General features: G+C 41.3%; 1 protein-coding gene across 1 annotated transcript in view; it reads right to left on the reverse strand.

The window, feature by feature from the left end:
- Positions 1-394: 394 nt before the first annotated feature.
- LOC306783585 (myosin light chain kinase, smooth muscle-like) overlaps positions 395-26056 on the reverse strand; it is a gene marked incomplete at its 5' end in the record, with an annotated part of 43784 nt that continues 18122 nt past the window's right edge. The window contains 18 exon segments of the mRNA XM_079277291.1: positions 395-4241; positions 4584-4696; positions 6015-6143; positions 6358-6448; positions 6602-6725; positions 6843-6995; positions 7283-7406; positions 7754-7971; positions 12796-12999; positions 13096-13186; positions 13283-13315; positions 15103-15214; positions 15305-15495; positions 16708-16861; positions 17020-17147; positions 17324-17371; positions 20337-20396; positions 21752-21868. Coding sequence (XP_079133417.1) covers positions 4104-4241; positions 4584-4696; positions 6015-6143; positions 6358-6448; positions 6602-6725; positions 6843-6995; positions 7283-7406; positions 7754-7971; positions 12796-12999; positions 13096-13186; positions 13283-13315; positions 15103-15214; positions 15305-15495; positions 16708-16861; positions 17020-17147; positions 17324-17371; positions 20337-20396; positions 21752-21868 — 2228 coding nt within the window. The 3' untranslated portion in view covers positions 395-4103.

Here is a 26056-nt window from a genome sequence, read left to right on the forward strand (position 1 = left end):
TTTATGTGTTGATGTTGAATGTTTGTGATAAACTGAAGGATGAAGTGTTCCTTTATTTGTTGATGATGAATGTTTGTGATAAACTGAAGGACGAAGTGTTTCTTTATGTGTTGATGTTGAATGTTTGTGATGAACTGAAGGATGAAGTGTTTGTTTATGTGTTGATGTTGAATGTTTGTGATAAACTGAAGGATGAAGTGTTCCTTTATATGTTGTTGATGAATGTTTGTGATAAACTGAAGGATGAAGTGTTCCTTTATTTGTTGATGATGAATGTTTGTGATAAACTGAAGGACGAAGTGTTCCTTTATTTGTTGATGATGAATGTTTGTGATAAACTGAAGGAGTAAGAGAGTATTTTTTCGACACAGCAGCTGGTTTTGTGATCAATTTATTTATTTTCTTTAACTACAGTCGTAGTGTTCTCATACATGACATCTGCAGTTCATGAAACCGATATATATTTATACAAATAGAGAAATAGAATCTACATACATCTAATACAAAACAAACCAGTCTGTGAGTGAATCCACTGTTTGGTTCAGTTGTAATAACGGTGTCAAGTTAAGTGCTGGAGAGACGATCTGCTCACATGATAATATCAGAATTATGAATCTGTGCATTAAATAAGTCTAAAAATAAAACATTCTTAAAACAAACAACCACCAAACCCACAAACATTAGATGATCAAACACACCTGTGAGTTCTTAAAGAAGTTTCTTTGGTTGAAAAGAGAATCAGCCCTGAAAACCTTTAAATAAATGTTTTAAAGCACAAACAAAGAGCTGGAATGTGGAAAAAAAGAAGAGTTCAAAGATACGACTTCACCAACATGTCGACTCAGCAGGGACACCTTTAAACCACCAAGGGGTCAGAGGTCACAGGTTAAAATGTAATATTGTTTTCAAATCATAAAGACGATGAAGAAAACTTTACTTTGTCAAACATGACGTCTTTATGTGTTTGTGATATTTAATATGACAGAACAATTCATTTGTAATATTTGCAAAAATGGTTTGAGTTGCACTTTTTGTGCTCGACTTTCGGGAAAGAAGAAAATTTGAATTACAGAGATCATAATTACGAGATCTTGTAATAAAAAAATTAGAAAATCAGTATGAAACTAAGTTAACAATTTACCTCAAAATGACTAAATCTGAAATTAAGAATAGATTTCTTCATCTTGAGGTGAAAATTCAAGATCTCACAATCTTGTAATTATAATTTTTGTATCTCGTAAATTTGAGATTAAGTCTCTAGATTTAACGATATTGTACCTCAGAATTAAGAAATCACATCTAATTTCCCAATTTTGAGGTCCAATTTTTAAAACAAGTTTTCTTTTGTTGACTTGAGGTCATTAAAGAGTTAAGAGCTGTGCCACGTAGTATTTCCTGAATATTGAGTAGTATTTTGTTTCTAAATCAATAAAATCATCTCAACATGCTAACAAACGTGTTTTCAAGGCAGCCAAAAGATAAAAAATACTTATTTTGTCCCAGAACGTCTCAAATGTGATGGTAGAAAAATCCTCCAGACGTCATTAAAATTGCTTTAAGGCAAACAACGTAAATCCACATCAGCTGGAAGATGCTTTCAAAGCAAAACTCAAAAATACAAACAAGATAAGAAAAAGTGCTCGAACAGAAGAAAGAAAGCGACACGTTCAACATTTGTTATTATAAACTAAAACATGGATTATTGTGATATCTTTTATATCTGAGCCTCACAGTCACAAAGTCCGGTCACGGCACAATTAAGGCACTTGGTTTTTATTTAGCAGCTCAGAGTGGTAACACTTTGCCTTTGGAAGACTTCATTACCCAGAAACCCCGTGTGGCGAAGTAACCCTGATCACTGCGTGTTGTTCTTGTGTAACAAACGATCACTTCGAAGAATAAAAGTTAAATCTGGGACGAACATTAAGTGAAAATACTGGTAGTAAATAAAATGATAACGAGAAGGAAAATGAGCTGTGCTAACATGCTAACATCAAGACGCCGACGTTAGCTAACGTCACAACGCCAACGTTAGCTAACATGCTGACATCACTACGGCAACGTTAGCTAACGTGCTGACACCACAACATCAATGTTAACTAACATGCTGACATCACAACGCCAATGTTAGCTAACGTGCTGACATCACTACGCCAATGTTAGCTACACCAACGTTAGTTTGTTAGCTAGCTAATGTTTGTTAGCCAGCTAATATTTGTTAGCTAATGGTGACATTAGCTGTTACTGTCATTATGATTTAATTCATGATTAACACATTTATTAATTGTTAAATGACTGATTTGAGTTTAGTCTATATTGTATTCAGATGTGTTTTCAAACTGCTTAAATTAAAGCCCCAAGCTCTGCTGCTAGTAAGCTAATGTTTGTTAGCTACTGAGCTAACATGAATAAACAAACGCTAGTTAGCTGTCAATCACAAATGAGTTCTAGTGAGGTTTAATATGTAGTTATGTTCCCGTCTCAAGGTGATCACTTCATCTGTCTTTGAGTTGTCACCACACCGTTAGCCGCAGTGCTAACACCACGTGGTCTGCCTTGTTGTTTGGAGTCAGTTTTAATCAATCAGTGACCTAAACTCTGTGAGTGTAAAGTTCCTCTCGGCCTTCATCTGACCATCGTCTTCCTCCCACAGGGAGCAGGTTAGAGAGGCAAAGGCCCACACGCCACCAAGAACTACAGCTCCCATGCATCTTTGGGGGAAGGAGCTGCACACATTCCGTTAGCATTAGAGTGCTAACAGACTAGCATGTGTTGAGCTAGCAGCTCTTCATCAATGTGTTTCCTCTGTATGAAAGATGATACTGGGAGTTTCATGTTTGTATATTTAACATGTTAAACTTCTTTATATTTAACTTGTTAAAGCTTCTTAACAAACATGTTGAATGGATTTTTTTGGAATATTTAGGATCAGTAGTCGTGTTTCCATGAACATATTTTCATGCTAATTTTGCAGAATCACAGACGTTTTACGCTCGAACGAGGTTGTTTTTTGTCAAATAAGAGTTAATGGATTTTAAAAAACGAACATTTAGGTCACATGACTTGTGTCTTTCTGGATATTTATTCATAATTTTAACTGTCGCCATCTTGTTATTTTTCAACCAGAAGTGAGACAAGAGGGCGGAGCTACGAAAAACTAAGAAATGAATGAAACATTTGTGTGTGTTTCCGTACTACTGTCTTTGTGGGGACCATGTGTTTATCCTGCAGAGTGAGGACATTTTTCTTTCCCCTCCAGGCGGTGGTGGAGGAAGTATTCAATACCTTGAGTATTAGTCCACTGGAAGTAAAACAAAAAAAGGACTGTATATAAGAAGTGGACGTAGTCGTCGTGACGTAACCCATTGGACCAATTTTTTTTTTTTAACAGATGAATAGGAAGTGACCATATCTGGACTGAGGAGGAGTGACATAAAGACCTGTCAATCACCGTGTAGCCCCGCCCTAAAGCATCCCCTGCTTTATGGTCTGTGTGACTCTAAATGGACCATAATGTACTAAATGAACATCATGCTGTATTGAAGAAGACTTGAAACTAGAGATTGAGACATAAACTCATGTTTACAATGTTTACTGAGGTAATAAATCAAGAGAGAAGTAGAGTCATTTTCTCATAGACTTCTATACAACCAGAGGAGTCGCCCCCTGGTGGACACTAGAGAGAATGCAGCTTTAACACATGAAGCTTCCTGTTCTCTTCTTCTTCTTCTACTCTTTTAACTGGCAGATTACAAACATGTAGACAAGTTTATTCTCTTCAGCTCATAACTCACTTTTGTTTTGCGACATTTCCTTAAAATTTGCTGAACAATTGAATGGAAACACGACAACTGTTTGTCAGCTAGTCTCAGTCTATAGAATGTGAGAGGAAACCCACCAATGAATGGAGGCTAACCTGAGGGGGGGGGGGCTTCTATTCTCCAGGCTTCAGGTGGGCGGGGCTTAGCACACATCATCACTGCTCATGACGAAACCCCGCCCACCACCTCCTCCTCCAATCACAACCTGTTATTGTCTTCCTGCTCAGGTATGAAGAGGCGCTCCTCCTCCTCCTCCTGTGGGAGTCCAGACCAACACATGCTCTATTCCTCCTCCTCCTCCTCTTCCTCCTCTTCTTCCTCTCCAGCCATCACCTCCACCAGCAGCTCAGCGGTACAGGTCGCCTCACCAAGACTGTTGACCGCCTTCACCGTGTACTTGGAGTCATCGTCACCTGACACCTGGAGAGGAGGTGAAGATGAGGTCAGGAGGAGGTGAGATGAAGAAGAAGTGAGGAAGAGGTGAAGAGAGGTGAAAAGGAAGTAAAGACGAAGTGAAAAGGAAGTGAGGAAGGGAGGAGGAAGTGAAGAGGAAGTGAAGAGGGAGTAAGCTGGAAGTGAGGAGGAAGTGAAGAAGAAGTGAGGTGAGGGTGAAGAGGAAGTTAAGAGGAAGTGAGGTGGAAGGGAGGAGGAAGTGAAGAGGAAGGGAATAGGAAGTGAAGAGGAAGTGAGGTGGAAGTGAAGAGGAAGTGAAGAGCAGGTTTCACAACAGAATAACAAAGAACAAAGGAGTCAACCTCTGACCTCTGAAATGACCAGACTGCAATTTCCTTCCTCGTCGTAGTCAATTTGAAAATGTCGCGTCTCTTTGATCGGCTGCTCGTCTTTGTACCAAACCACCTCTGGATCGGGAAAACCTGGAGAACCAGTGTTGATGTTCAGGATCAATAGAACCAGTGTTGATGTTCAGGATCAATATAACCAGTATTGATGATCAGGATCAATAGAACCAGTATTGATGATCAGGATCAATAAGAACCAGTATTGATGATCAGGATCAATAGAACCAGTATTGATGATCAGGATCAATAGAACCAGTATTGATGATCAGGATCAATAGAACCAGTATTGATGATCAGGATCAATAAGAACCAGTATTGATGATCAGGATCAATAGAACCAGTATTGATGATCAGGATCAATAATAACCAGTATTGATGATCAGGATCAATAAGAACCAGTATTGATGATCAGGATCAATAGAACCAGTATTGATGATCAGGATCAATAAGAACCAGTATTGATGATCAGGATCAATAAGAACCAGTATTGATGATCAGGATCAATAGAACCAGTATTGATGATCAGGATCAATATAACCAGTATTGATGATCAGGATCAATAGAACCAGTATTGATGATCAGGATCAATAAGAACCAGTATTGATGATCAGGATCAATAGAACCAGTATTGATGATCAGGATCAATAAGAACCAGTATTGATGATCAGGATCAATAGAACCAGTATTGATGATCAGGATCAATAAGAACCAGTATTGATGATCAGGATCAATATAACCAGTATTGATGATCAGGATCAATAGAACCAGTATTGATGATCAGGATCAATAAGAACCAGTATTGATGATCAGGATCAATAGAACCAGTATTGATGATCAGGATCAATAGAACCAGTATTGATGATCAGGATCAATAGAACCAGTATTGATGATCAGGATCAATAAGAACCAGTATTGATGATCAGGATCAATAAGAACCAGTATTGATGATCAGGATCAATAGAACCAGTATTGATGATCAGGATCAATAGAACCAGTATTGATGATCAGGATCAATAAGAACCAGTATTGATGATCAGGATCAATATAACCAGTATTGATGATCAGGATCAATAGAACCAGTATTGATGATCAGGATCAATAAGAACCAGTATTGATGATCAGGATCAATAGAACCAGTATTGATGATCAGGATCAATAGAACCAGTATTGATGATCAGGATCAATAAGAACCAGTGTTGATGATCAGGATCAATAAGAACCAGTGTTGATGATCAGGATCAATAGAACCAGTATTGATGATCAGGATCAATAAGAACCAGTATTGATGATCAGGATCAATAAGAACCAGTATTGATGATCAGGATCAATAGAACCAGTATTGATGATCAGGATCAATAGAACCAGTATTGATGATCAGGATGAGGTCTTTTACCTTCGATCTTGCAGTCGAAGCGAGCAGCGCTGCCCTCCACCACCTCAACGTCTTTGATCACAGAACTGAACGAAGGTTTACACTCTGTCTTCTGATCGAACTCCAAACACTCCAGGAACTGGTTATCTTCTACACACACACACGCACACAGACAGAGACACGCACACACACACACACACCCACACACACACACAGACAGACACACACACAGACACACCCACACACACACACAGACACACACACAGACACACACACACACACACACACACACCACACACACAGTGTCACACTAGATATAATAACATTAACAACAGAAGAAGAAGGTTCTGGTGACCCGGCTGACCTTCGGTCGGCGACCCTTTCTTGGCGCTGACTCCGGCCATCATCGCCATGGACGACAGGCGGCCGATGGCTCGAACAGCGTGACCGGTTTTCTACCACAGAAGAAGAAACACGGTCACTTCCTGTCCTGCTGAGGTGTGTTAATAACTTAATGATCTGACAGAGCAGACATCTTTGTTACATTCCATTTAGTTCTGTAGTATGTTTGTTTTGTATTACAGTATAAAATGCTGTGTCATGTTTACCTGCCATTTCCTCCTCAGGATGTACTTCTTCATCCTCTCCTTGGAGAGCTTTTTGGCCTTCATGGTGGTGGTGTCCTGCTTCAGCCAGGTGTGTTCATAGCACTGAGCACAGGCGAGCCTGGCCCTGACACACACACACACACACCAAACACACACACAGTCACACACACACACACAGAGGCTTCAGACAGAGGGCTATAGATGCTACCGATGCTACCGATGCTATCGAGTGTGTTCTTACTTCATGTCTTTCTTCAGCAGGTTGGTGATGAAGTCTTTTCCGTTGTCTGAGATCTCGTCGAAGGCGTCGTCCTCAAAGTCCCAGGAGGCCGAGGTCACGTTGGACAAAGTCTCGTTGTCGTTGTCGCCCATGAAGGGAGACAAACCGCTCAGCCTGAGGGACGACAACACAGAACTGAGCCAAACTGAGCTGAACTGAACTGAGCCAGGCTAAAGTTAACTGAACTACATACTACTACTAGCTAAAAATAAATACAAAATAAATGAAGCTAAGCTAAGTGAAGCCAAGCTAAAATAAGCTAAACTCAAAGACCATAAAAACAGAATGATGCTAAGCTAAGCTAAAGATAGACTCACAGTATGTAACAGATGACTCCTATACTCCACATGTAAATAAAATAAAAACAAAATTATGCTAAGCTAAGCTAAAGATAGACTCACAGTATGTAACAGATGACTCCTATACTCCACATGTCGGTGGGATAACTGATGGCTTCATAGTTGATCACTTCTGGAGCCACAAACTCTGGAGTCCCAAATAAAACCTTCAGAGTTCCTGCGTTTTCTGTTGAAGAGAAAAGAGTTTGATTAAAAGATAAACAGTCAAAAATGATCAGGGGCGGCCATTTTAGGACATATCAGGCTGACTGTTAACGTTATCAATGTTGTTTTATCTAAACCTGCTTTCTGAAACAGAGCTCTGGTCTGTGTTAGCATTGTCTTAGCATAATAACAGCATAATGTTAGCATAATAATAGCATAATGATAGTATAATGTTAGCATAGTCTTTGATTATTTGTATATTTACTTATTAAGATGCATCATTAACTGAAGTATATTTAATGTAAATCCATTGGATATTTGTCTCAGTCTGGATCAATAAAGTTTAGTCAAACTCCTCAGTGATGTCACCTAGTCGCCTGGCGAGGCCGAAGTCGATGAGTTTGATTTTCCCGCCAGTCTTGTTGACACACATGATGTTCTCTGGTTTCAGGTCCAGGTGTACGATTCCCTGTTTGTGGATGAAACTGACGCCATCAATGATCTGCAGCATGTATCTGATCACCTCCCTCTCCGTCAGCTCGAAGTCCTCATCGATGATCCGCTCAAACAGCTCGCCACCGGAGATCCTGCAGAGAAACATCTGGTTCATAAGACTACAGAGAAACATCTGGATCATAGGACTACAGAGAAACATCTGGTTCATAGAACTACAGAGAAACATCTGGTTCATAGGACTACAGAGACACATCTGGTTCAAAGAACTACAGAGAAACATCTGCTTCATAGGACTACAGAGAAACATCTGGTTCAAAGAACTACAGAGAAACATCTGGTTCATAGGACTACAGAGAAACATCTGGTTCATAGAACTACAGAGAAACATCTGCTTCAAAGAACTACAGAGAAACATCTGGTTCATAGAACTACAGAGAAACATCTGGTTCATAGAACTACAGAGAAACATCTGCTTCAAAGAACTACAGAGAAACATCTGGTTCATAGAACTACAGAGAAACATCTGGTTCAAAGAACTAGACATCTGGATCGTAGGACTACAGAGAAACATCTGGATCATAGGACTGCAGAGAAACATCTGATTCAAAGAACTACAGAGAAACATCTGGTTCATAGGACTACAGAGAAACATCTGGTTCAAAGAACTACAGACATCTGGTTCATATAACTACAGAGAAACATCTGGATCATAGGACTACAGAGAAACATCTGGTTCATAGGACTACAGAGAAACATCTGATTCATAGGACGACTGAGAAACATCTGGTTCAAAGAACTCGACATCTGGATCATAGGACTACAGAGAAACATCTGCTTCAAAGAACTACAGAGAAACATCTGGTTCATAGAACTACAGAGAAACATCTGGTTCAAAGAACTAGACATCTGGATCGTAGGACTACAGAGAAACATCTGGATCATAGGACTGCAGAGAAACATCTGATTCAAAGAACTACAGAGAAACATCTGGTTCATAGGACTACAGAGAAACATCTGGTTCATAGAACTACAGAGAAACATCTGCTTCAAAGAACTACAGAGAAACATCTGGTTCATAGAACTACAGAGAAACATCTGGTTCAAAGAACTAGACATCTGGATCGTAGGACTACAGAGAAACATCTGGATCATAGGACTGCAGAGAAACATCTGATTCAAAGAACTACAGAGAAACATCTGGTTCATAGGACTACAGAGAAACATCTGGTTCAAAGAACTACAGACATCTGGTTAATATAACTACAGAGAAACATCTGGATCATAGGACTACAGAGAAACATCTGGTTCATAGGACTACAGAGAAACATCTGATTCATAGGACGACTGAGAAACATCTGGTTCAAAGAACTCGACATCTGGATCATAGGACTACAGAGAAACACCTGGATCATAGGACTGCAGAGAAACATCTGGTTCATGGGACTACAGAGAAACATCTGGTTCATGGGACTACAGAGAAACATCTGGTTCATAGAACTACAGAGAAACATCTGGTTCAAAGAACTACAGAGAAACATCTGGTTCAAAGAACTACAGAGAAACATCTAGTTCATATAACTACAGAGAAACATCTGGTTCATAGAACTACAGAGAAACATCTGGTTCATAGAACTAGAGAGAAACATCTGGTTCAAAGAACTAGACATCTGGTTCATATAACTACAGAGAAACATCTGGATCATAGGACTACAGAGAAACATCTGGTTCATAGGACTACAGAGAAACATCTGGTTCATAGGACGACTGAGAAACATCTGGTTCAAAGAACTAGACATCTGGATCTGTAAGAAATTTGAGTAAAAAACTGTAGTTAGTAGATATAATAAAAGTGTTTAATAATTCATAATTAATAATTCATAGTTAGTCATAATCATAAGGGTTTTGAGAATGCATAATTAAGATAAACATAAACATAAACATGCAGAAGCATGAAACTTCTGCCAAGTTGCAGAAGTATAACTTTCATTTTGAAGGATTATTATAGAAGGGTTTAAAACGTAACTGACAGTCATTGAATGTGTTAATAAACTCAGAGCCAGACAAGTGAATACGCTCCTGGAAGTTAGCCAATAGGAATCGGGATAAACGGAGGAGGAGGTGTTTTCGAACAGATGTGGGAGGTTTATTTTGAAAGTCTTTTTTTCCTCGCTCTCTCTCTGTGCCATGGCCCCCGGACGACAGACGTGTTAACCGGAGGAGCCGAGCGAGGTTTTTTGCAAATGGGGTTTTATAGATTTAATATGTCATAGGAGTATATACTCCAATGTGTAACTGTAAATGTACTTACATCAGTGGAATTAAATTCCTTATAATTGTAAACCAGTTTTGGTAGCGTTATTATTGCAGCGTGTCGACGGCACAAGCCGGCCACATGGCTCCGGCCTTCTCTTTGTTATGAGGTAAAAATTTCTACCTTAACAGATCATAGGACTACAGAGAAACACCTGGATCATAGGACTGCAGAGAAACATCTGGTTCAAAGAACTACAGAGAAACATCTGGTTCATAGGACTACAGAGAAACATCTGGTTCATGGGACTACAGAGAAACATCTGGTTCACGGGACTACAGAGAAACATCTGGTTCATAGAACTACAGAGAAACATCTGGTTCATAGGACTACAGAGAAACATCTGGTTCATGGGACTACAGAGAAACATCTGGTTCATGGGACTACAGAGAAACATCTGGTTCATAGAACTACAGAGAAACATCTGGTTCAAAGAACTACAGACATCTAGTTCATATAACTACAGAGACATCTGGATCATAGGACTACAGAGAAACATCTGGTTCATAGGACTACTGAGAAACATCTGGTTCAAAGAACTAGACATCTGGATCGTAGGACTACAGAGAAACATCTGCTTCATAGGACTACAGAGAAACATCTGCTTCACAGAACTACAAAAACACGTCTGTTCTGCTCTTCTGTATGATCTTAGAGCAGCGGTTCCCAAACTTTTTAGGCCGCGCACCCCCTTCTACATCCCGACTGGGTTCGCGCACCCCCCCCCCCCCCTTAATAAAAAAAAAAAAAAAAGAAGCAACAGAGCCTTTTAAGCCTTCATAGCCGCATAAGAATCGGACCAATGAGAGAACAGTTTGCAGTTGCACGGCATTTGTTTACAAGATTTAGTCCGCTGTTAAATGTTGCAGTGTGAACACAAACCGAACAAAGGAGCAACTGCAACATTGTATCATATTAATCCCTGAATCGGAACAAAGCAAACGAACTGAAGGTGTGAAAATGCCCTGAAACACTGCAACAAAGTTTCAATAACTTTCAGTGACACAAGGCGTCACTTTTAAAGAGCAATACGGATGCGAGCACACACGCACAGGCTCAGAGGCAGATTATCACATTTAATTTACAATTAATGAGCGACTAATGTAGCCAGGATGTCTTCGGACAAAGCATCGATGCGGCGACACAGTGTTGTTGGACACCGGGATCATGTCCAACTTGTTTGCTTCTTTCGCCCCAATCATACATTCCACCATCTCTCTGGCAGCTGGCGAGCTCACGTCTTCAGCGATTGTGTGCGGTAGCCCCTTTCTCGCTATTCTGTAACCAGATATGAAGCCCGTAGTGCGTCATTTATAGACCAACACATGAATGAGACTGCAGTTGTTTTTGGCTGTTTTGTAACTCCTCCAATTTGGATATAAACAATGTAAGGGGCTTTTGACTTGCACTGGCATGCTTGGTGTTCAGGTGGTGACGTAAATAAGAGCTTCAGACTGTTAGCCAGAACCTCACTGCACACCACGCACTGTGGCTTTGGGCAATCTGCGTTGCCAATCCAAGTGAAGCCCAGACACACATACTTTTCATCATATTTCCTCTTTTTTTTCCCAGTCTGATGCTCACTCTCGTTTCCTCTTTTTCACCTTGACTCCGCGATGGGCCGATGTGCTCCCGATGTGTCTGTGCTGCACCTCTCCGTTCCCCTCGCCTCCGATTCCTCTCTCTCTCTCTGTCCCTCTCCTCTTTTACGACTGATAGCTTCAGATGTCCCACCTGACAGTTTTTAAATTAAAATTACATTTTTTTTAAATATTTAATATTATTACACCATCAGACCGCCATTACACGTTTTCCTCTCGCGCACCCCCTAGAGGCAGCTCGCGCACCCCTGGGGGTGCGCGCACCCCACTTTGGGAATCCCTGTCTTAGAGCATCTTGTAGTCTCATCTCTCGAAACACATCACTAAATAAAAGAGCTCATAAATCTGAGTCATTTTTCATGATAGCTGATTGGTTCCCAGATTAGAACATCAGCCATTAAGCTCCCCCCCTTTTATCGCCACACAATCTGTTTACCTTCATTCAACCAAAGTCTGCTGCATCGTGATTGGTCGATACGACTCAGACTACAAACTCAAACCAGAGTCTGATGACTTCCTTCTTGTCCATCAGTTTTTATCTCATCAGCAGATATTTCATGTTTATCAGAATAACTAAATGATGAGATATTTCTGCGTTATAATCAAATAAAGACTCTGTTGATCATCACTGCTCTAAAATTAGCAGACAGGAAATAGCTGCTGTCATTCCGCTCATAGTTGGACAGAAAGTTATTTTCCAACGTTGTTTGAAACAAAAACATCTGGTTTGTGTTTCCAGTTCAAACTGATCAGAGATCAGCTGCAAGTTTAAGTTTCTACAGTAAAAAGAAGATTTGAACAAAACGTGTAGAGTCATAAACTTTTATTATTTTATTTCATAACCTAAATGGAAGAAGAAGTTTGTGGAGGGAACTAGTTTTTATGCTGAGCTAAGCTAACCAGCTGTTGGTATTAATACATTTAACATAAGTTAGCGTCTTATTTATCTTCTTTTTCTTTTGTTAAATTTTGTTTTCTCTGTTTTACCATTGTTAAGAAAAATATAATTATACCGTATTTAATAAATATTAAAACCAACGTACATCTCGAGCACCATGACGATGTCCGACTTCCCCTCGAAGGCGTCGATGCACTGCACCAGTTTTGGGTGGTGCAGGCTGTTCATGATGCTGATCTCGTGCCGGACGTTGTCCTTCTCCTTCGCCGAGTACGCCTTGATGAACTTTCCCGCCCACACCTTCTTCGTGGCCTTCTCCACCAGCTTGAAGACCTGACCGAACTTCCCCCTGTCACACATAAACACAGTGACGTCTTTAGAAATGGCCTCTTCACGCTACATCACAGGTGCATTGTGGGTGAGGAGTGAGTGGACGGAGACTCACGTTCCCAGCCGCTCCTCCACGTCGTACAGCTCCTTCACCTTCACGTCGGCCCTGATGGACACATCTCTGTAGTCGGGCTCCTTGTCCAGGTCTGAAAACACAGAGGTCAGAGGTCACCGGGAGGGGTGGGGGGTCATGTTATGTTAGCATATGTTAGCTTGTTAACAGGAAGTCTGAGTCATCGTACCTTCATCCTCCTCCTCTGCCTCCGCCTCTTCATCTGTCAGACGAACAAAACAGCAGCAGTTAGTTCAGTTAGTCCGTTTAGTTCAGCTAATTTAGTCCTGGTTTAGTTTAGTAGACTTAGTCCTGGTTTAGTTTAGAATACTTAGTCCTGGTGTAGTTTAGTAGACTAAGTCCTGGTTTAGTTTAGAAGACTTAGTCCTGGTTTAGTTTAGAATACTTAGTCCTGGTTTAGTTTAGTAGACTAAGTCCTGGTTTAGTTTAGAATACTTAGTCCTGGTTTAGTTTAGTAGACTAAGTCCTGGTTTAGTTTAGAATACTTAGTCCTGGTTTAGTTTAGTAGACTAAGTCCTGGTTTAGTTTAGAATACTTAGTCCTGGTTTAGTTTAGAATACTTAGTCCTGGTTTAGTTTAGGCGACTAAGTCCTGGTTTAGTTTAGAATACTTAGTCCTGGTTTAGTTTAGTAGACTAATTCCTGGTTTAGTTTAGAAGACTTAGTCCTGGTTTAGTTTAGTAGACTAAGTCCTGGTTTAGTTTAGAATACTTAGTCCTGGTTTAGTTTAGAATACTTAGTCCTGGTTTAGTTTAGGCGACTAAGTCCTGGTTTAGTTTAGAATACTTAGTCCTGGTTTAGTTTAGTAGACTTAGTCCTGGTTTAGTTTAGAAGACTTAGTCCTGGTTTAGTTAATAGACTAAGTCCTGGTTTAGTTTAGAGACTTAGTCCTGGTTTAGTTTAGAATACTTAGTCCTGGTTTAGTTTAGTAGACTAAGTCCTGGTTTAGTTTAGAAGACTTAGTCCTGGTTTAGTTTAGTAGACTAAGTCCTGGTTTAGTTTAGTAGACTTAGTCCTGGTTTAGTTTAGAATACTTAGTCCTGGTTTAGTTTAGTCGACTAAGTCCTGGTATAGTTTAGTAGACTAAGTCCTGGTTTAGTTTAGAATACTTAGTCCTGGTTTAGTTTAGTAGACTAAGTCCTGGTTTAGTTTAGAATACTTAGTCCTGGTTTAGTTTAGAATACTTAGTCCTGGTTAATTTAGTAGACTAAGTCCTGGTTTAGTTTAGAATACTTAGTCCTGGTTTAGTTTAGTAGACTAAGTCCTGGTTTAGTTTAGTAGACTTAGTCCTGGTTTAGTTTAGAATACTTAGTCCTGGTTCAGTTTAGTAGACTAAGTCCTGGTTTAGTTTAGAATACTTAGTCCTGGTTTAGTTTAGTAGACTAAGTCCTGGTTTAGTTTAGTAGACTAAGTCCTGATTTAGTTCAGTAGACTTAGTCCTGGTTTAGTTCAGTCACATTTAGTCTAGTTTAGTTTAGTAGACTTAGTCCTGGTTTAGTTCAGTCACATTTAGTCCTGGTTTAGGTCAGACACATTTAGTCCTGGTTTAGTTTAGTAGACTTAGTCCTGGTTTAGTTTAGTAGACTTAGTCCTGGTTTAGTTCAGTCACATTTAGTCTAGTTTAGTTCAGTAGACTTAGTCCTGGTTTAGTTCAGTCACATTTTGTGCTGGTTTAGTTTCGTAGACTTAGTTCTGGTTTAGTTCAGTCACATTTAGTCTAGTTTAGTTTAGTAGACTTAGTCCTGGTTTAGTTCAGTCACATTTAGTCCTGGTTTAGTTTCGTAGACTTAGTCCTGGTTTAGTTCAGTCACATTTAGTCTAGTTTAGTTTCATAGACTTAGTCCTGGTTTAGTTCAGTCACATTTAGTCCTGGTTTCGTTTCGTAGACTTAGTCCTGGTTTAGGTCTAGATGGACCACAGAAGTTCTCAGACTGGAACAAACCTCCGTTCATAGACTTATAGAACTATGAGAATCAGATGGTTCACTCACCATCATCCACCAGGCCGACGGTCACCGGCACAGATTCGGCACTCGGTTCTCCGACTCCGTAGATGTTCTCGGCCCGAACACGAAACTTATACCGACGCTCTGGAAGAAGGTTCTAAGAGACGGACACACCAACGTTACTTCTCCTCTCGGATGTGGGCCCCACCTAAGGTCTGACAGCCAGTTGCTAACAACAACAGCTCACCTGTACGTTGTAGGAGGTGCTGTTGCAGGACACCAGGTGTTTCCACTGCGGCTCCAAAGAGTCCCAGGTCTCCAGGTTGTAGGACTGCACGGCGCTGCCTCCGTCGTAGGTCGGCCCGTACCAGGACAGGGTCAGACTGGACCGCCGCACGTCTGAGGCCGCAGGGACCCGGGCTGGGGGGTCGGGTTTATCTGAGGAGGGTTAGGGACGAGGATTAAAGGACAGAGGAACCACGCTGACCACCTAGAGGTGAAAGGGCGAATTAAAGAAAACAAAAGTCCAAACAGAGAATCTAATTTACAAAGCTCCCGCTGTTGCCCTGACAACAGATGGCTGGACATCACGGACTACACAAAGCTAGCTGTCTGTAACGACACAAATACGCCGATGTCATTAATCTAGCGGATCGCTGGCCTCCTCCCAAGACCGGAGAGAGTGACCTTCTTCCACAGAAACACAACAGCAGCCCGCGTGTTAAAGACGAAAGAAGCTTCTGCAGCTTCCTGTACACAATGAATCCATCATTAGTCAAAGTCAAAAGAACATACTTTATGATGGCATTTCTGCTTCTTTGCTGTAGTGAACCGTGGCACCCCTAATATATATATACATCTAGTATATATAAGTATATATATATATATACTTATATGTATATACATATATACTTATCTATAAACAGCTCTGTGATAACAACAGACTGAGTTCAGATTTAGAGCTGTGGTTTGCTGCCTTTGATGTCCCTCTGTCCTTTAATCCTCGTCCCTAACAAAGCAGGAATTGTGGTTTGGAGTTGTCTGTTACGTATATGTATACATACATGTTAGGGGTGTAACGATACGCGTATTCGTATTGAACCGTTCGGTACGAGGCTCACGGTTCGGTACGCATGACGAACCGAATATTAAACCTTTATTTAAGCAGGTAGTCCCATTGAGATTAAAAATCTCTTTTGCAAGATGTAAGTAACAATACAAGATGTAAGCAAGATGTAAGTAACAATACTACATAACATTAAGGAGCAGTTTTTGTTTTTTATGCTTATGTGTTGCTCAGAAGACACCCCAGAAGATGTCACTCAGGTATAGTTCCATCATTGTTCAAAGTCAAAGAATAACTTCATGATGTTAGTTGTAATGAATCAATATATTTTAAAATCAAGTACATTTCTCTGCATTTATAGTTTTCTACTGTACCGAAACGTACCGAACCGTGGCTCCACTGTATCGTACCCAACCCAACCGTGAGTTTTGTGAACCGTTACACCCCTAATATATATATTTATATATATACATATATATATATATATATATATATATGTATATATATATATGTATATATATGTATATAGATATATATCTTAAGGTACATGAGGGTACATGAAGCAGAGAGAAGGAGAGACTTACCGACGATGGTGAGGTTGAGGGCGGCCTGTCGGAGGCCGACGGCATTCCTCAGCTCGATGGTGTAACATCCACAATGTTCCTGCTGACCGCTGCTGATGGTCAGTCTGCTGCTGCTGTCACTGGAGTCTATGGAGATATCAGCTGAGGCCTGGATCTACACACACACACGTTAGTTCTGCAGGTATCTTATCATAAACCAAAGTGTTGACACATTAAGAATTTTGCTAACGTGGCTAAAATCAGCCGATATTATAATGGCCTGTCTGTGTGTGTGTGTGTGTGTGAGTGTGTGTGTGTGTGTGTGGTTCTCACTGGTTTCCTGAACTTCAGCCAAGTGCAGTTGATGGGCGGAGCTCCAGAGAACCTACAGAGGATCTCTGCCTTCTCTCCTGCCAAGATCTTCATGTCCTCAGGGAATTGAAGGATCTGAGGAGGCAGAGCTGCAGATACCGATCAATAATCAGGGATCAATAAAAGCCCTCTATATACAGTACACATATACTCTCTCTCTCTCTCTCTCTCTATATATATATATATATATATATATATATATATATATATATATATACATATATATACATACATATATATATATATATGTGTGTGTGTGTGTCACCTTGTTTGGGAGGAGTCTTGGCCGTCGGTTTCTTTATTCTGGCTTCACCTGAAACACAAACGATCCAATGTAATTGTATCTTCAACTAAAGATTCTGATTTATTATTTTTATTATTGTTGTTATTTACTCATTTGTTCATGAGACATTTTATGATCTCTGTTGTTTTAAAAGGCGAATCTGAGGCATCAGGATGAATGTCGGCGTCTTTCAATTAGTAGAAAAATAAGAACTACAAATGCAGATTGAATGTCCACTGCAATAACTACAAATACATATTGAATGGTATGGTAAGAACTACAAATCTATACCAAATGTGTATTACAAGAACTACAAATGCATATTGAATGGTATGGTAAGAACTACAAATGCATATCGAATGTTACCACAATAACTACAAATCTACATCAAATGTGTATTACAAGAACTACAAATACATATAGAATGGTATGGTAAGAACTACAAATCTATACCAAATGTGTATTACAAGAACTACAAATGCACATTGAATGGTATGGTAAGAACTACAAATGCATATTGAATGGCACCGCAAGAACTACAAATCTATATCAAATGTGTATTACAAGAACTACAAATACATATAGAATGGTATGGTAAGAACTACAAATCTATACCAAATGTGTATTACAAGAACTACAAATGCATATTGAATGGTACCGCAAGAACTACAAATCTATATCAAAGGTGCATTACAAGAACTACAAATGCATATTGAATGGTATGGTAAGAACTACAAATGCATATCGAATGTTACCACAATAACTACAAATCTATATCAAATGTGTATTACAAGAACTACAAATACATATTGAATGGTATGGTAAGAACTACAAATGCATATCGAATGTTACCACAATAACTACAAATCTATATCAAATGTGTATTACAAGAACTACAAATGCATATTGAATGGCATGGTAAGAACTACAAATGTACATTGAATGGTACCACAAGAACTACAAATCTATATCAAATGCGCAGTACAAGAACTACAAATACATATAGAATGGCATGGTAAGAACTACAAAGCGATACCAAATGTGTATTACAAGAACTACAAATACATATTAAATGGTATGGTAAGAACTACAAATGCATATTGAATGCACCACAAGAACTACAAATCTATATCAAATGTGTATTACAAGAACTACAAATACATATAGAATTGTATGGTAAGAACTACAAATGCATATCGAATGTTACCACAATAACTACAAATCTATATCAAATGTGTAGTACAAGAACTACAAATACATATTGAATGGTATAGTAAGAACTACAAATCTATACCAAATGTGCATTACAAGAACTATAAATGCATATGGAATGGTATGGTAAGAACTACAAATGCATATCGAATGTTACCACAATAACTACAAATCTATATCAAATGTGTAGTACAAGAACTACAAATACACATTGAATGGTATAGTAAGAACTACAAATCTATACCAAATGTGCATTACAAGAACTATAAATGCATATGGAATGGTATGGTAAGAACTACAAATGCATATCGAATGTTACCACAATAACTACAAATCTATATCAAATGTGTAGTACAAGAACTACAAATGCATATTGAATGGTATGGTAAGAAATACAAATCTATAGCAAATATGCATTACAAGAACTACAAATACATATTAAATGGTATGATAAGAACTACAAATCTATACCAAATGTGCATTACAAGAACAACAAATACATATTGAATGGCATGGTAAGAACTACAAATATATACCAAATGTGCATTACAAGAACTACAAATGCATATGGAATGGTATGGTAAGAACTACAAATGCATAGCGAATGTTACCACAATAACTACAAATCTATATCAAATGTGTATTGCAAGAACTACAAATACATATTGAATGGCATGGTAAGAACTACAAATCTATAGCAAATATGCATTACAAGAACTACAAATACATATTAAATGGTATGGTAATAACTGCAAATCCATATCAAATATGCATTACAAGAACTACAAATACATATTAAACGGTATGGTACGAACTACAAATATATACCAAATGTGTATTGCAAGAACTACAAATGGATATTGAATGGCACCACAAGAACTACAAATCTATATCAAATGTGTATTATAATAACTACAAATACAGATTGAATGTTTACCATAAGAACTACGAATACATCTATAATGGTACCAATAAGAACTACAAATGCAGATCTAATGTTACCACAATAACTACAAATATAGATCGAATGGTATCATAAGAACTACAAATACAGGATATTTGTAGTTTTTACATTGAATATTCAGACGTTTTTAGACTGTCAAACAAGGAGCTTCTTAAAAGGAGAGAGGGAACACAGAGTGAGAGGGAGGAAGACGAGGAGGAGACGGGAAACCAGGCCTTAAATGGAAGTCTGTCCTTCTCCCCCCCTCCCCCTCAGCTCTCTCTCTGTTACATTCAGACTCATAAACAGAAAAGTTTAAAATACTTTGAATCAACTGAATCGTGACTAAAAAACACTAAAAAACACTAAATGCTAGAAACTAACAAGATATTAGATAAAAGAATAAAAAACAGCTTACAAAATAAAACTAAACTATATTTTCTACTTCATTGTAAATTTACTTCTTTAATTTATTTCAGATATTGTTCTCTAGCTACAAAAACTTTGCATATCTAACAGCACCATGACGTCGTTAGCCTAGCTTAGCACAAAGACCAGAAGCAGGGGGAAACTACGAACCAGTATAGCAACAACCAGCTAGCTGTCAGGGAGCTACAAAGGCTGATGGGAAACATGGTCTTAAGGAGGAGAAGAGAACGTTTTAAATGATACACAGAGACGTTTGAATAGAAGTGTGTGTGTGTGTGTGTGTGTGTGTGTGTGTGAGAGAGAGTTAGTGTGAGTGTGCGTGAGTGTGTGTGTGTGGGAACCAGTGCTCCCAGATTTCAGCTCCTTATTGGGACAAAAGGAAAGAAGCTGCTGCATATTTTGGAAACTCACTCTCTGAAGTCGGAGTCGTCTTCTTGGACTTCTTGTCAGCTGGAGAGTTTTCTGTTGGATCTGAGACACAAACAATAGTGAAGATAATTAAACTTGTTTGTCTTTATTTAACAGCTAACAGTTCTTATCTTGTACTAGAACCATACAGGAACAGTTCTTATCTTCTACTAGAACCATACAGGAACAGTTCTTATCTTCTACTGGAACCATACAGGAACAGTTCTTATCTTGTACTAGAACCATGCAGGAACAGTTCTTATCTTGTACGAGAACCATACAGGAACAGTTCTTACCATCTACTAGAACCATACAGGAACAGTTCTTATCTTCTACTAGAACCATACAGGAACAGTTCTTATCTTGTACTAGAACCATACAGGAACAGTTCTTATCTTGTACTAGAACCATACAGGAACAGTTCTTATCTTGTACTAGAACCATACAGGAACAGTTCTTATCTTCTACTAGAACCATACAGGAACAGTTCTTACCATCTACTAGAACCATACAGGAACAGTTCTTACCATCTACTAGAACCATACAGGAACAGTTCTTATCTTCTACTAGAACCATACAGGAACAGTTCTTATCTTGTACTAGAACCATACAGGAACAGTTCTTATCTTCTACTAGAACCATACAGGAACAGTTCTTATCTTCTACTGGAACCATACAGGAACAGTTCTTATCTTGTACTAGAACCATACAGGAACAGTTCTTATCTTGTACGAGACCCATACAGGAACAGTTCTTACCATCTACTAGAACCATACAGGAACAGTTCTTATCTTCTACTAGAACCATACAGGAACAGTTCTTATCTTGTACTAGAACCATACAGGAACAGTTCTTATCTTGTACTAGAACCATACAGGAACAGTTCTTATCTTCTACTAGAACCATACAGGAACAGTTCTTATCTTGTACTAGAACCATACAGGAACAGTTGTTACCGTCTACTAGAACCATACAGGAACAGTTCTTATCTTGTACGAGAACCATACAGGAACAGTTCTTACCGTCAACTTGAACCATACAGGAACAGTTCTTATCTTGTGCGAGAACCATACAGGAACAGTTCTTATCTTGTACGAGAACCATACAGGAACAGTTCTTACCATCTACTAGAACCATACAGGAACAGTTCTTATCTTGCACGAGAACCATACAGGAACAGTTCTTATCTTCTACTTGAACCATACAGGAACAGTTCTTATCTTGTACTAGAACCATACAGGAACAGTTCTTATCTTGTACGAGAACCATACAGGAACAGTTCTTACCGTCTACTAGAACCATACAGGAACAGTTCTTATCTTGTACGAGAACCATACAGGAACAGTTCTGATTTTCTACGAGTACCATACAGGAACAGTTCTTACCGTCTACTAGAACCATAGAGGAACAGTTCTTACCATCTACTAGAACCATACAGGAACATTGGTCTTTTCCCTCTGAGTTCTCAGCTCTACATTTATATTGTCCTTCATCCTCTGGTAGAGCTTTGTCTATCGTCAGAGAGCAGAGTCCACCTGCAACACAACAATATATTTAATATTAGTATACACCAATATACACAATGTTACAATGATATGATACAATATATATAAAATAGGATAGGAATAATATCTCACTCAGTCCCTGTCTCAGTGTCTCACTCACTCACTCAGTCCCTGTCTCAGTCTCTCACTCTCCCACCCAGTCCCTGTCTCAGTCTCTCACTCTCCCACTCAGTCCCTGTCTCAGTCTCTCACTCTCCCACTCAGTCCCTGTCTCAGTGTCTCACTCTCCCACTCAGTCCCTGTCTTAGTGTCTCACTCACTCAGTCCCTGTCTCAGTGTCTCACTCTCCCACTCAGTCCCTTTCTCAGTGTCTCACTCTCCCACTCAGTCCCTGTCTCAGTGTCTCACTCTCCCACTCAGTCCCTGTCTCAGTGTCTCACTCACTCACTCAGTCCCTGTCTCAGTGTCTCACTCTCCCACTCAGTCCCTGTCTTAGTGTCTCACTCACTCACTCAGTCCCTGTCTGAGTGTCTCACTCTCCCACTCAGTCCCTGTCTCAGTGTCTCACTCTCCCACTCAGTCCCTGTCTCAGTGTCTCACTCTCCCACTCAGTCCCTTTCTCAGTGTCTCACTCTCCCACTCAGTCCCTGTCTCAGTGTCTCACTCTCCCACTCAGTCCCTTTCTCAGTGTCTCACTCTCTCACTCAGTCCCTGTCTCAGTGTCTCACTCACTCAGTCCCTGTCTCAGTGTCTCACTCTCCCACTCAGTCCCTGTCTCAGTGTCTCACTCTCTCACTCTCCCACTCAGTCCCTTTCTCAGTGTCTCACTCTCCCACTCAGTCCCTTTCTCAGTGTCTCACTCTCCCACTCAGTCCCTGTCTCAGTGTCTCACTCTCCCACTCAGTCCCTTTCTCAGTGTCTCACTCTCCCACTCAGTCCCTGTCTCAGTGTCTCACTCACTCACTCAGTCCCTGTCTCAGTGTCTCACTCACTCACTCAGTCCCTGTCTCAGTGTCTCACTCTCCCACTCAGTCCCTGTCTCAGTGTCTCACTCTCCCACTCAGTCCCTGTCTCAGTGTCTCACTCTCCCACTCAGTCCCTTTCTCAGTGTCTCACTCTCCCACTCAGTCCCTGTCTCAGTGTCTCACTCACTCACTCAGTCCCTGTCTCAGTGTCTCACTCACTCACTCAGTCCCTGTCTCAGTCTCTCACTCTCCCACTCAGTCCCTGTCTCAGTCTCTCACTCTCCCACTCAGTCCCTGTCTCAGTGTCTCACTCACTCACTCAGTCCCTGTCTCAGTGTCTCACTCTCCCAATCAGTCCCTGTCTTAGTGTCTCACTCACTCACTCACTCAGTCCCTGTCTCAGTGTCTCACTCTCCCACTCAGTCCCTGTCTCAGTGTCTCACTCTCCCACTCAGTCCCTTTCTCAGTGTCTCACTCTCCCACTCAGTCCCTGTCTCAGTGTCTCACTCTCCCACTCAGTCCCTGTCTCAGTGTCTCACTCACTCACTCAGTCCCTGTCTCAGTGTCTCACTCTCCCACTCAGTCCCTGTCTTAGTGTCTCACTCACTCACTCAGTCCCTGTCTCAGTGTCTCACTCTCCCACTCAGTCCCTGTCTCAGTGTCTCACTCTCCCACTCAGTCCCTGTCTCAGTGGCTCACTCTCCCACTCAGTCCCTTTCTCAGTGTCTCACTCTCCCACTCAGTCCCTGTCTCAGTGTCTCACTCTCCCACTCAGTCCCTGTCTCAGTGTCTCACTCACTCACTCAGTCCCTGTCTCAGTGTCTCACTCTCCCACTCAGTCCCTGTCTCAGTGTCTCACTCTCCCACTCAGTCCCTTTCTCAGTGTCTCACTCTCTCACTCAGTCCCTGTCTCAGTGTCTCACTCACTCAGTCCCTGTCTCAGTGTCTCACTCTCTCACTCTCCCACTCAGTCCCTTTCTCAGTGTCTCACTCTCCCACTCAGTCCCTTTCTCAGTGTCTCACTCTCCCACTCAGTCCCTGTCTCAGTGTCTCACTCTCCCACTCAGTCCCTTTCTCAGTGTCTCACTCTCCCACTCAGTCCCTGTCTCAGTGTCTCACTCACTCACTCAGTCCCTGTCTCAGTGTCTCACTCACTCACTCAGTCCCTGTCTCAGTGTCTCACTCTCCCACTCAGTCCCTGTCTCAGTGTCTCACTCACTCAATCAGTCCCTGTCTCAGTGTCTCACTCTCCCACTCAGTCCCTGTCTCAGTGTCTCACTCTCTCACTCAGTCCCTGTCTCAGTGTCTCACTCACTCAATCAGTCCCTGTCTCAGTGTCTAACTCACTCACTCAGTCCCTGTCTCAGTGTCTCACTCACTCAGTCCCTGTCTCAGTGTCTAACTCACTCAATCAGTCCCTGTCTCAGTGTCTCTCTCACTCACTCAGTCCCTGTCTCAGTGTCTCACTCACTCACTCAGTCCCTGTCTCAGTGTCTCACTCACTCACTCAGTCCCTGTCTCAGTGTCTCACTCTCCCACCCAGTCCCTGTCTCAGTGTCTCACTCACTCAATCAGTCCCTGTCTCAGTGTCTCACTCTCCCACTCAGTCCCTGTCTCAGTGTCTCACTCTCTCACTCAGTCCCTGTCTCAGTGTCTCACTCACTCAATCAGTCCCTGTCTCAGTGTCTAACTCACTCACTCAGTCCCTGTCTCAGTGTCTCACTCACTCAGTCCCTGTCTCAGTGTCTAACTCACTCAATCAGTCCCTGTCTCAGTGTCTCACTCAGTTCCTGTCTCAGTGTCTCACTCACTCACTCAGTCCCTGTCTCAGTGTCTCACTCACTCACTCAGTCCCTGTCTCAGTGTCTCACTCTCCCACTCAGTCCCTGTCTCAGTGTCTCACTCTCCCACTCAGTCCCTTTCTCAGTGTCTCACTCTCTCACTCAGTCCCTGTCTCAGTGTCTCACTCACTCAGTCCCTGTCTCAGTGTCTCACTCTCCCACTCAGTCCCTGTCTCAGTGTCTCACTCTCTCACTCTCCCACTCAGTCCCTTTCTCAGTGTCTCACTCTCCCACTCAGTCCCTTTCTCAGTGTCTCACTCTCCCACTCAGTCCCTGTCTCAGTGTCTCACTCTCCCACTCAGTCCCTTTCTCAGTGTCTCACTCTCCCACTCAGTCCCTGTCTCAGTGTCTCACTCACTCACTCAGTCCCTGTCTCAGTGTCTCACTCACTCACTCAGTCCCTGTCTCAGTGTCTCACTCTCCCACTCAGTCCCTGTCTCAGTGTCTCACTCACTCAATCAGTCCCTGTCTCAGTGTCTCACTCTCCCACTCAGTCCCTGTCTCAGTGTCTCACTCTCTCACTCAGTCCCTGTCTCAGTGTCTCACTCACTCAATCAGTCCCTGTCTCAGTGTCTAACTCACTCACTCAGTCCCTGTCTCAGTGTCTCACTCACTCAGTCCCTGTCTCAGTGTCTAACTCACTCAATCAGTCCCTGTCTCAGTGTCTCTCTCACTCACTCAGTCCCTGTCTCAGTGTCTCACTCACTCACTCAGTCCCTGTCTCAGTGTCTCACTCACTCACTCAGTCCCTGTCTCAGTGTCTCACTCTCCCACCCAGTCCCTGTCTCAGTGTCTCACTCACTCAATCAGTCCCTGTCTCAGTGTCTCACTCTCCCACTCAGTCCCTGTCTCAGTGTCTCACTCTCTCACTCAGTCCCTGTCTCAGTGTCTCACTCACTCAATCAGTCCCTGTCTCAGTGTCTAACTCACTCACTCAGTCCCTGTCTCAGTGTCTCACTCACTCAGTCCCTGTCTCAGTGTCTAACTCACTCAATCAGTCCCTGTCTCAGTGTCTCACTCAGTTCCTGTCTCAGTGTCTCACTCACTCACTCAGTCCCTGTCTCAGTGTCTCACTCACTCACTCAGTCCCTGTCTCAGTGTCTCACTCTCCCACTCAGTCCCTGTCTCAGTGTCTCACTCTCCCACTCAGTCCCTGTCTCAGTGTCTCACTCTCCCACTCAGTCCCTGTCTCAGTGTCTCACTCTCCCACTCAGTCCCTGTCTCAGTGTCTCACTCTCCCACTCAGTCCCTGTCTCAGTGTCTAACTCACTCACTCAGTCCTTGTCTCAGTATCTCACTCTCTCACTCAGTCCCTGTCTCAGTGTCTCACTCTCCCACTCAGTCCCTGTCTCAGTGTCTAACTCACTCACTCAGTCCCTGTCTCAGTGTCTCACTCACTCACTCAGTCCCTG

The sequence above is a fragment of the Melanostigma gelatinosum genome, assembly GCF_949748355.1.
Source record: "Melanostigma gelatinosum genome assembly, chromosome: 10".
Lineage (NCBI taxonomy): Eukaryota > Metazoa > Chordata > Actinopteri > Perciformes > Zoarcidae > Melanostigma > Melanostigma gelatinosum.